This window comes from Polyodon spathula, chromosome 21 (genome assembly GCF_017654505.1).
Source record: "Polyodon spathula isolate WHYD16114869_AA chromosome 21, ASM1765450v1, whole genome shotgun sequence".
Classification (NCBI taxonomy): Eukaryota; Metazoa; Chordata; class Actinopteri; order Acipenseriformes; family Polyodontidae; genus Polyodon; species Polyodon spathula.
Genome location: NC_054554.1, coordinates 1,795,864 through 1,808,405, shown reverse-complemented (window position 1 = coordinate 1,808,405; position 12,542 = coordinate 1,795,864). Strand labels below are relative to the sequence as shown.

General features: G+C 38.4%; 2 protein-coding genes across 3 annotated transcripts in view; one reads left to right on the top strand and one right to left on the bottom strand.

Moving 5' to 3' along the window:
* LOC121296204 (dipeptidase 2-like) lies at positions 1-11,212 on the top strand. Its single transcript, XM_041221493.1, has 11 exons — positions 1-139; positions 973-1,164; positions 1,964-2,090; positions 3,761-3,890; positions 4,231-4,372; positions 5,279-5,345; positions 7,555-7,731; positions 8,340-8,424; positions 8,751-8,826; positions 10,299-10,434; positions 10,618-11,212. The coding sequence occupies exons 2-11, from the start codon at positions 1,004-1,006 to the stop codon at positions 10,735-10,737; spliced, it is 1,221 nt and encodes a 406-aa protein (XP_041077427.1). The 5' UTR covers positions 1-139; positions 973-1,003; the 3' UTR covers positions 10,738-11,212.
* LOC121296203 (solute carrier family 12 member 4-like) overlaps positions 11,133-12,542 on the bottom strand; it is a 26,975-nt gene continuing 25,565 nt past the window's right edge. For both annotated transcript variants that reach the window (XM_041221491.1, XM_041221492.1), the window contains exon 24: positions 11,133-12,101. In XM_041221491.1, the coding sequence (XP_041077425.1) occupies positions 12,010-12,101 (92 nt within the window). In that variant the 3' untranslated portion in view covers positions 11,133-12,009. The remainder of the gene's footprint in view (positions 12,102-12,542) is intronic.

Here is a 12,542-nt window from a genome sequence, read left to right as displayed (position 1 = left end):
TTCTATACTAAGAAACCGTGTTTAATTTATGTAATAGTACCCTGGGTGGAGCGTGGAAACTTTTGTGTTCAAGCATTTTTTTCCCAGCTGGGTTTAGTTGCTGAAGGTCATCACAAGTGTGCAGAACAACAACACGACAGTAAGTTTCTTTCTCGTATAAAACAGTTGTTATACTGGCCTTACTGTGTCAGAAAATAATAATAATACAAAACAATGTTGTTAGCTTTTATTGGATATACGTTTTTAGTTTTTCATTTTTTTTTGCCACTTTGGTACACGAAAGAATGTTAAAAGTACATTTGAGAAGCACGAGTGTACTGTAGACATACGTGTTGCAATTACATTTAAAAAATAATTGATAAAGTCTGAATAAATGATTGTATTTTTAGTGGAAAAGGCTATTTTTTACTTAAAAAAACAAAGTTAAGCAAATGTACACATGGCGGAACGTTCAATATCGATTCTGCATGTGTGGCTGCGCTCTGCAATGTAGATTCTGCATGTGTGGCTGCGCTCTGCAATGTAGATTCTGCATGTGTGGCTGCGCTCTGAATTGTAGATTCTGTATCTGTAGCTGGGCTCTCACATGTAGATTCTGTATCTACAACTGGGCTCTGTAGTCACTGCCCATGCATTTTCAAAACGTGTAACTTGTGATCGAGATTACTTTTCTCTGGATCGCATTGATCCCATTTTTCAGAAAATGGCACTGCTGGATTACATTCTCCAGATTACAAATAATTACAATTACTAAATCAGTTTTTAAAAAAATAATCTCGAAAATCACAAAATATAGCATTACAAAAACCTGATCACTTTTATCCAGATTACAAGTTTTGAAAAACTGGCCCCAGGTGTCTAACCACACTGCGCCATTGACTCACACGGGCTTTTCTTTTCATCAGCACTATATAACACACTGCAGCCCCTGTCTGCCTGGATTTGTGTTTTTTCTTTTCTTTTCTTTTCCAGGCTTCTAGTGCCCAGGCAGACTTCTCTCTCCATGTTGCTCTGGGACCCCCTTCAGTCGCTGTGGACTGCATGGCAATCGCAAGGATGCACAGTGACATCACTCCTCGTCATCATGCTTCTAGCATGGTCTTCAAGCACCACAGTGGAACAAAAGACCTTGGATTTAATGAGGAGAGAGCCTCTTATTGATGGGTAAGTGTCTCATTGTGTTTATTAAAGCAAACAGTAAAACTGCAAAAATAAAGTGGTAATCTTTTATAAGGGAACTGTCAGTATGTGCGTACGATTGCATGGTCGGGTCGATGCATGCTGTCTGGATCCTGCAAGAGCTGCAAGGTGTGATCAGTTCAACGTGTTGCTGGCTGGCTGGTTTGCTTCCCTGTTTTGTTGTGTGGCAAGTTTCTTAATTGCCCTGATTGAAAAGCTTCAATCTACAGTGCTGAAGACACAACAATAGCACATTCACGTGGTGATTGTTACAAGGTGCTGTGTGTGCGGATTCTGTACAAGTGGAAGCAGTTCAATGTTTCTGTACCCCAATAATCACGTACATTCTTATACTGAGCCATATACTTTTTAGATAAACTATGGGTTCTTTTCACAAAGTCTTACCTCGCAAGCCACTAAAAGAGTGTTTTAATGAACTAGATATAGTGTATAACAAGTTTTATACACACAACAGTTTATTTAATCCATCGAAACCTTTGAAGTTTAAATGTCTTCTCCCTGTGCACCAGTATTGCATTTTGATTTGATTTTATATTCAAAGACTGCAGCCTTGGAAAGAACATTGCCTTTACTGTGACTCTTTATTTTGTTAAAAAAAAAACAAACAAAAAAAAAAAAACCCTTCATAGATTTTCTGTGGATTTAAATCAGCTGGAAAACAGTTTGGATTCCAAAAACTATAATGTCTAATTATTCTTCAGAGCCTGAAATAACAAATTCAATGTTGTCCTGTCCCCCTCCCTCCTCTCCCCTGACTCTGTAGACATAACGACCTTGCACTGCGATTGCGAGTCAACTACAACAACAGGCTGAGCACCATTAACTTACTCAACCTCTCAAAAACCCACACTGACATTGAGAGACTGAAAGCAGGGCATGTGGGAGCACAGGTAATCCGCACGGGAAAGGTTTGTTAATGCAGCCACAAAGTGATTTATCATATTATACCAGCCCTGGCAGTAATTCTGAGGACATGAAAGAGTTAAACATGCAGGCTTCCATTCATCAAGCACTAGAACCTCAGGTAGAAGGCATTGCCTTCAAGAAAAAAAGGAGAACAGACAAGTTCACCAAGCGAGGAATTGCCCAACATGGGGGAGATAATGTCTTTATTGTGCTTTTAAACATTTTCAAGCTTGAATTTACATTTTCAATGTGTTTCTTTGCTTCTGTTTAGATTTTTTAAAAGTGAAGTCTGTTTGATGAACCACAGTGGTCTACCAATGTGCCAGTGCTTCCTGATTGGCTGGTGGAAATTCTGAGGGCCCTGATATATTTGTTGAGTGCCGTGTTCTACGCTAAACTGGAAGCAGTAGACGACTCTAAACTGGTCGTTGCAGTGGAGCTATCTCACTTCCTTAAATAGAAAAAAACTCGCAATGCAAAGTGTGCCCTTTTCATTTCTGTACTTCCTTGTACTCCTCCTGAAATAACAGAAGCTGGCCTTTAAAAACACTCGGTCATGCTTGTGTGTGTGTATGTGTGTGTCTGCCTGGAAATAAAAAGAGAGTGTCTGTAATTTGTCATGCATGTTTTCTGGAAAAAGAAGTGAATGATATACATGGATATAAATTCAAATGAACTAGAACAGAGAAAAAGTTATTAAATAATATTTAACTAACAGAGGGGGAAAAAACCTTGAATATTACATATGTAGTATGCAATTAATTAAAAATAATATATATGTAACACTTAACATTGTGTCTCTAATTACTGTGCATTTAGATGTGTAAATCTTGTTCCATGATATATGTACAATTACATGATTTACACATTAAGTACATTATAACTACGCATAATAACATTGCAATTATTTACCAAGTAACTAGAGGCACAATGTGCAGTGTTGCCATGGGTGTGTGTGTGTGTGTGTGTATATATATATATATATATATATATATATATATATATATTAGGGCTGCCAATTAATCACAGTTAACCTCTGCGATTAACATGTTCATTTTTTTTAGATAGATTTTTTAAACATGTGTTAATCGCCCTCTGCCTTGACCCTCTCAGCATGCTGTAATTAATTCCCAGCAGCACTAGTTTAATCTAGTTAGTCACAGAACTGCATTATGGATCAAAGCACTAAAAGTGAAGGACATATGAATGGGAAGTGTATTTTTTGTAAACTTTCTGACAGTTCATTTGATAGAAAGCCTGTTACTTGTATCTGTTAGTTCCAGTATCACAGAATGCATCCTGTCTGCTGTACCCCCTGCGTACTGTAAACTCACCTTCACTGCTCAAAATACACTTTCTAGCAGTCCTGCTACAGGCATCAACAGCACAACAAAACATGTCAGTTTCGACCAATATTTATGGCTCCAACTCTATGCAAGTCAATGGAGTTAATTCATAAATATTCATACCCTTTGCCTTAACTCAGTTAGTTCATCATTTTTTTAACTAGCACTTGGTAAAATGAATGATCCGTGTAAGTATAGTGTATAGTGTATCAAACAGTATTTATAACACTTACTACATTGGTAAATAGCATTGTTGCAAATAGAGACAGCTGTTTTTACAGGTAATGAGTATATGGTGTTGTTTGCAGATGTGGTCAGCCTATGTGCTGTGCAGCTCTCAGGACAGGGACGCGGTGAGGTTGACTCTGGAGCAGATTGATGTGATCAAACGCATGTGCAGCAGCTATGAGGAGCTGGAGCTGGTCACCTCCTCCACAGGTACAGATTCAGGAATGATACCTTACTGTGGAGCCTGTAGGATGTGCCTATATCAACACTGTGGAGCCTGCCAGACGTGCCTATATCAACACTGAGGATCCAAACAGTTAAACAGCAGAGCAAAAAACCAACAACAAAACAAACAACATTTGTCATGTTTCTGTGTTCTGTAATTACCTTTCAGAGAAACCCTTTTTTTCCCTATGCTATTATGCCATTAAGTTTAATTGGGTTAATGGTTTTCATGTGTTTAGCTGTATGCATTTAGTACTGCAGTTCTAAAACTGTTTTGTAAGTCCAGTTGTGTAGTTTTATGCTGTGTTGATTGTGTGTTTTTCAGCTGTCAGGGAAACAAAGAAGATTGGCTGCCTCATTGCGATAGAAGGAGGCCACTCAATTGATAGCAGCCTGCCAGCCCTCCGCATGTTCTATGACCTGGGTGTTCGCTCTCTTTCTTTAACCCACACGTGCAACACTCCTTGGTAACTGGGTCGTTACTTTGAGTACCTTAAGCGCCCGTCTTGAACAAAGCAGAAAGCAGTCTCACACACTACTGCTGATTTCCAAGAGTGAATCTGGTAGCTAACCACTGGTTTCAGATTCCATCGAGAGTCAAGGTCACGTAAATAAGAAAAAAAAAAACAGTATTTATTTGAGCTAGTTCACAAAACTTTAACTAACGCAGTGTTGAAGCTAATTATTAAATAGTGAGTTTTCTGTTTTATCAATTACTATATACACTGCTATGCAAAAGTCTTAGACACATTCAGGAGATTATTGTTATTATTATTATTATTATTATTATTATTATTATTATTATTATTATTATTATTATTTATTTCATAGCAGACTCCCTTACCCAGGGGGACTTACAGGTGTATACAAAAATACATATAAAGAATTACAGTACAATTAAGAGCAAGATACAAAATACAATGACTTCAGTCCTAATAAGAGCAAGTACAAAACACAGTACGATTTGATTTCGGGGCAATTCAAGAGCAGACAACTGTTAATAGTTAATCCACATTGATCAGAATCTTCCAAAACTTGTGATCACAACTCAACATGAGCAGCTAACTGAAGTGTTGTAGTAGCTAATCCATCACATTTACCCAGTGGTTTTTTTTTTTTTTTTTTTTTTTATTTTAAATTTAAAATGTAACGGGACGTGACGTTAGATGGCACGGGTTGATTCTATGTTAGTATAACCCCCCCCCCCCCAAATGTGCAAAATGTCTAAGACCTTTGCACAGCAGTGTGTGTGTGTGTGTGTTTGTGTATATCTATCCATCACTTTGCTAACAGCGCACGATGCAAATCCATTGTTTCTTTGCAGATTTGCAGACCGTGGCAGATGTTTCAAACCACTGTTTCTTCCTTTTTAGGGCAGAATCATCATCCAACGTTCACAGGGTTTACCAGAAGGATACCAGCTTGACTGAATTTGGCAAGGTAATATGCTTCTAATGCATAGCTGTGTATACTAGAAATGTTGTTCTCCATATTTGACAAGGTTGATTTTGTTTATGCAGCTTGCCCAGTATTTATTAAGCAAACATATCTCATGCTTAACTCTAGTCACGCTCATAGTCCATTTTCGTACAAAAAACAGAGCTGTGTCATCCATGACTATTAAACACACCACAGCGCTGAAGGAAGCAATACTGAAACACTCAAATTCAATGTTAGTCCTTTTCAATGTCTTCAGAATTGTGTGTGTGTATATATATATATTTAGCATTATTCTAATTATAACTTTCAGACTTGTTAGAAATAAGGAGCCAGCCCTTTCTGCTAATGCTCTAATCCAGAGGCTACCCCTCTTTTTTACCTGAGGCCCACCTGTTCAGCTGAATTAGGCACTGCAGCCCACTATTAGCACACCTGGGAAAATGGCAAATTAAAAAATATGTTTAGACGTGTAAAATAAATAACCCTGATCTAAAATGTCCATTATTCCTTTCAATATGTATTCTAAATGATGGAAATCACATAGAATATGCATTGAGTGAAAATATATATATTTTTAAGCAGTAAATAAAATAAATTGCAAAAACCAAAAGATTATTAGCAAACCTTTAAATTAGGTACCTTTGCATAATTGAACATTTTTTAAATGCAGTTATTTTTCTTGGACATCAAACAAGAAGGTTCATGTCTTTTATTATTTCCATTCATAAATGCCTGAACAGGAATTACTTCTGAGTAAAACCAGTACAACATGCACAAGAACTTAACTCTTAAATCCAAATTTCTGAACACTGGGTAACTAAAACATCCAGCCATTACCTCTCACGCTGAACTGTCATGTACAAAAAAGACGAATGTGCAACAGGAAGAAACGAGAGCCTTGCATAAGTTACTTTTCTGCCACCAGTCTGTACAACCAAATTCAAATTGCAAAATCACATTCACTTGGATTGCAAACCCCCCCCCCAAATAAATAAATAAATAAATAAATAAATAACAAATCGGAGCACTGCACCACTTAAAACATATTTTTTTAAGACGACTGTTAACGAACCAGTAATCAATTAAATAGCAGTGTATCCAAACATTTTAATAAATCAATTACCGGTAAATAACAAGATTTATCAGTTTGACTTGATTTGGTTAATATTGAAACATACATCAAAGCAGTCAATATTTTAAATGTTAATAGCTAATTAGTCACAAAAACGTATTCATCATAGGCATCAATTACATTTTTAAATGAATGTTATCAAGTATAAAAGTTAGTATGAAAACGTTTCCAGCACCTCAAAACTGAGCCCATAGTACAAATACATTAAAACTCCTGTAGCTGCCTTTTTTGTTCTTTATATTTTGCAAAATGTTTTATTTGGTAGCGGATTCAACATATTGTAATTTTATTATTACTGAACACACTGTTCACATCTGCCAGCAGAGCGATCACATGACCTTAACACTGCCCTATTGTCAGAGCTGTCGCTCTACATCGGATTTGTGAATTTCTGCTTTGATTGACAGTCCACCAATACTGCCTTGCTACACTTTATTTTTCTACAGTTCCAACTGCCGTCGGCGCCTGCTTTTCACTATTAATAGAAAAAAATACATAGAATGTCATTGCTGCTGCGGCCCACTTGGGACTGTGGGCTGCCAACCTCTGTTTGGGAACCCCTGCTCTAGTGCTGATATCCCCTGTAATAAATAATACACATATATAGCAGTGTCCTTCATTGAGCACATTTCCACCAACCCACTGATGTAAATATCTAAAAACCTGCTGTGCCGACACCTCTAAGAACGGATGTGGTTTCATTCCTGTCAGAAAAAGTGCTTCAAAGAAGAATCCCTTTACTTAGATCAGGGATGGGCAACTCTGGTCCTTCCAGACATGCTCTTCATTCAAACCGTGTTCTTAATTATTTAATTGAACCAATTCAACCTCCATCCAGCTTCCAAAGCTGTCAATTATTTCACTGAAGCTGGAGCAGAATGTCCTTCCAGGACTGGAGATGCCCATCCCTGACCTACACCCTTTCCAAACCACTTATGTAATACAAGATCAGCATGCATTGAAACCACAAGATTGCCATTCACTTCTCTTGACGATCATGCATCATGTGGATAGCGTATTAGACTATGCAGGTGTGTTACGAGCAGCTTATGCCTGACTGACGACCCTGTTTTCTAGGAGGTTGTAAAGGAGATGAATCGTCTGGGGATGATGATTGACCTGTCCCATTCCTCGGTGTCTACAGCCAGAGCCGTGCTCCTCATCTCCCTGGCGCCTGTTATCTTCAGCCACTCTTCCGCTTCCGCTGTCTGCAACAGCCCCAGAAATGTGCCTGATGACCTGCTGCAGCTGCTGGTAAGCAATGAATCAACACTAACACATATACATAATGCACAGAGATTGGGCATGCCTTATCTAAAACACTAGACTAAATACAGCAGATCACAATGATCACAACTCTACATATTCTCAGTGCAACACGCAGCTCAGATGAACATTCTGTATTGCGTCAGTCTGCTGTTTCTCCTTTAACTTCACATTTATCTGTGCTGTTTGGTGCAGAGTTCCTGTTTAACAAAGAGCCTTTACAGTGTGTCAGATTTCTGAATCTTCTGCAAATATTAAGGTCATCACTATGTAAACTACGGTGGAAAAAAGAGCACCAGTGTTTTTTGTATTTAAAAAATAAAACGTAAAGCTCTTACTCAATGCACAGTCACCTCACCCCTGGACAGTGACTTCTACCACAGCTTGACCTGACAGTAACTGGTATTGTGACAGAAACTGTGACTTCTATAGTCCTAACTCCTCCAGCTCCAAGTGTTTAATCTCATTTTTAAATGTAAAACCTCATGGCCCTCAACAGTGCACATGTGACCTCTTTCTTTCTTTAATACATCGCTTTCTTCAGCTTCCCTCTCGCTGCTGTCATTTTGAAAGTGTTGCTTGTGTTTTATTCTCAGAAAGAGAACGGGGGCATCGTGATGGTGAACCTGTACAGCCAGTTTGTGGCCTGTGGGAAGAAAGCCAACATCGCCACAGTAGCAGGTCCAGCAGCTTTGTTTTGTTCTTGTTTATTAGAGTATATGTAAAGTGCTAGTATAAAGTGAAAGCGTTCACGCAAGCCACAATGATGCAGCGTTTATTAAGAGCGACGTTGTTCTTTACTCAGCCCCTATAGGCCCAGCAGAAGTGTGGATTCTGTACTGTGTTACGCATTTGACAAATGAACCACATAAAACAAAGGAAGTGTTTGCTTTTAAACTGCATGGATTATTGGGGAATATAATGTATCAAATACTTTACAATAATACTCAGTAATGAAAATAAGCAACTGAACTGAAGTTCTTATTTTGCAATATTATCTTTCCCAGATCATTTCGACCACATCAAGAAGATTGCTGGTCCAGAATCAGTAGGAATCGGGGGTGATTATGATGGAGCTAGGGGGTTTGTAAAGCATTTCTATTTATTAAAAAAACAAACAAAATACCAGAGTTCAGCTAAAGACTAGCACTGAGTGTCTGTCTTAAATGTCTTGACAGGCTGCAATTTGTGAACTCTGCTGACCCTCTAACAATATCTAAACAGTGTGAATTTCAAGGCATCACAAAATTGTTCCAGACACAGAACAACGTATTTTCGGTGCAGGGGGGGTGTGGGGCTCCTCCCTCAACACCGTTGCAGAGGGCTATAGGGCTCCTGTGTATCTGTGTTTGCACCATGCCTTTTAGCACTCTAAAGGGCCTGGACACACCAGCGCTTAACTTCACTTTTTTTTTTTTTGACGCGTAGTAGGCAGTGCCACACCAGCGCAGCTATACCCAAGCGCCAGTTCCCTTTCCCAGGTTAAAAAAAAAATTCTTTATAGTATTACATTTAGAGCACAAACCCCCTCCCTCCCCCACTGCTGCTGTTGCCTGATATACAAAGAAAATACGGCTGTGTTTTGGGAAGACATGGAAAGTGTGACATCAACAGAAGAGGAGGAAGAAGAAGAGATTTGTACAGTACATAAGATTGAACAGACATTTCCATTTGACTTGAACTTCTTAAAAATTTCTTCTAAAAATAATGAACTTAAGGACCGTGCCTATTTAAACAATGATAGATAATCACAGTATGTGCTTATATGTATTTGTGTGTGCGTGTTTGTGTGGGTGTGGGTGTATTTTTTATCAGCATTTTGTGTGTAAACTGTCAATAATATTACTTGACCACAGTTTTACAGCAACTGATTATGCAGCAAAAGATCTGACTGGTACGTCTTGTAGCTCATATAGTGATATTTTTCCTTTCTTGAATTAATTGTATATGCTAGGTTTCAGATCGTTCTTCTAAGTCAATGCATAAAACATTTTACAATGCTACAACATATACTGACTGTGTTTCGTAGTTACCGACTCGGGTATATGATTGTATAGTTTGGCTGTCAAGCTTGTAAGCTCGAAACTGATTGGTCCATTCATGGTGTCCATGGAAACATAAGCTTGTAAATGAAATTCCCTCAGAAGGAATGTTTTACTCGACTCACATACGCAATGAATTGTGGAAATTGCCGCTATTTTAGCGGAACAAAATATACAATTTTGAATACTATTCACTGGAACATACGAGCACTGTAAAAACTTTTTTCTTTTCTTTTTGGAATAGCTATTTGAGGCGGCTTATCTGGCAAAGTAGACGGCAATTTAGCCAGCCATAGGCTGGAAATGAGAAGGGTGGAACCTCTGTATCCTGGGTTGGTTAAGTTGGAAAACATCCTTCCACGTTGCAGCTGTGCTCACAATATTTGTTTAACCTTCGTTGACCCCTACTTCATAAAGACACATTTGTTATCAAATTCCAAAAGAAACCAATTACTAATGTGTGGATTCCTTGTGCACGTAAAGCTAGCAGTTCATTGTAGTGACTGATCGTAGGTTTCCAGAAGGCCTTGAAGACGTTTCAAAGTACCCTGCTTTAATCCAAGAGCTTCTGCAAAGGGACTGGACTGAGCAAGAGTTGGCTGGAGTTCTGAGAGGGAACTTCCTTCGTGTGTTTGAACAAGTGGAACGGGTGAGTCAAAGGGATGCATTTGATCTACAGCATTTGGAAATGGCTGGGAGCACTGGAGAATGTTGGTGGGTTTGGGGTGTACAAAAGGGAGAGAGCAGGATCAGGGACTGACTTGGTTCAGAAGAAGCTGGAAGCACTTAAATAACTTTGTTGATTAATTAAGGGAAAGGTTTTCTTTTTCAGGTGAGAGATGAGCTTCAAGCAGAGCCAGCAAGCGAAAAGGAGATTTCACTGAAAGAAGTAGACAACCCATGTCGTTTAAGCCTCAGGACATTACCCCCCAGCTCTGGCTCTCGCGGCTGACATCACCCTTCTGCTTCTTTACCTCTTCCTTTATTATTTGCCATGTTTTTTCTTATCGTGTTTTGATAGATTATTCATGTTGTAATATATTTTTTTGTTTGTTTGCACAAAACCCCACTAAATTAAGGGTCATTTCTTTTTGTTTACTTACTGTATGTCTTATTGTTGGAAATGCCTTAGTATATTCATAAATGTATTATTTGTTTGCAAGACAGAAGTCTATTGCAAATATAACAAGGGCTCATTGGAAGAACGTATTGGATTTTAAACAGCCTTCATCTGTGTCAATGAGAAGGTTTAGCTTAAATACCTTTCAATTGTCCTTGTGTTGCTCCAGTATTGAGATGTATTTAATACACTTGCTTTGTACTGTATGTTTTGAGAAAAAAAGACAATTGTATATAGTACTTTATTGGAAAAAAAAGAGAATCTGCTTGCTTTTTATATTTGGTGCAATTAAAAAAGTTAGCGCCTAGAAAAGTCAACAATAATGCAACTGTCAACAAGTTATAGGGTTAAAAGCTATAGATATAAAAGCAGACTTTAGTTCTGTCTTGGCTGAATGAACAATACATTATACAAACACCCACTCATATTCCATATCATAGCTCTGCTCATTACCAAGACAACTGGTATTTTATACAACTTTATTTTGGGAGTTTTTAGCAAATAAATAATAAAATAAATCAGATTTTTTTTTGTAGCTCGCAAAAAGAAGACAAACCCCATCTTAACATTTTCACCTCTCCGTTAGCATAATAACCATTGATTACTATGAAAAAATAACTCTGGGCTTTTCTAATAAACCTGTTAAAAAAATTAAAAAGCATACGAAGTAAAATGGCATATTCAGCAGTACAAGAAGCATGTACTGCCATGAGTGGACGCACGTAAAGTTAGTGTCTGTCTTGGAAACCCTTGAAGAGGCTTGATCTGGTCCGCAGTGTTTCAGCTGTGCGTAAACCCAAAAGCACTCCCCCAGTCACATTACACAGCTCTGTACTGCTATTCCCATCCAGCAACAACATCTTCCGTTTCAGCTGCTACATCTTGAAATCTGCCAGAGACGAGCATTCTTCTAAACCATCGCTCTAAGGATATGTATTCTGTACTCGGGACAGAATAAAGGCAATAAAGTCACTTGAAGAAAGCTCTGAGCTTGACCAATCACACTTCTAATGCTCTGGCAAAAAAGTAAAATAAAAATGGGTGTCCTACTTTGGAATGTCTTCAATATACTGGAAAAAAAAGGGTAATAATACTGCTGGAGTTTCAGGAGTAGATGGTGATGACTTCTCGGCCGCCCCCTCGAACTAGCAGCACTCGCTCCAGACCCTCTGTCAACACCTCCAAGAATTCCATGTCTGTGCAGAAGAGCAATCAAGGAGAACACTGGACCGGGAGGGGCTGCACATTATTTAAAATATTCAATCTCAACAACACTTTCAAACCTGGCTGCCTGGTAAAACACAGGCTCGATTACAAAAGAAAACTCCCAAAACCTCACAGATTTCCTCACCCAATCAGGTTCTGAGTCGCACATCTCATTACCCTAATAGATTTAAACATCATAAAATCATGATCCAGTCTAAAACATATCCCAAAAAAACTACCAGTAGAAAATGAATCTTCGGCTCAAGACTGTTGCCATGGTCAGTTATCTAGCAGGTAATGGCTGCTACATTGGACAGTAATGCTTAAAGGTAGAATGGAAGAAACTTCCACCAACAGCTGAAAAAATGGCTTCAACACATCAGAGTCAATCAAGTTAAAATAGATTTAACACATGGATGAGAAGTTTAAAA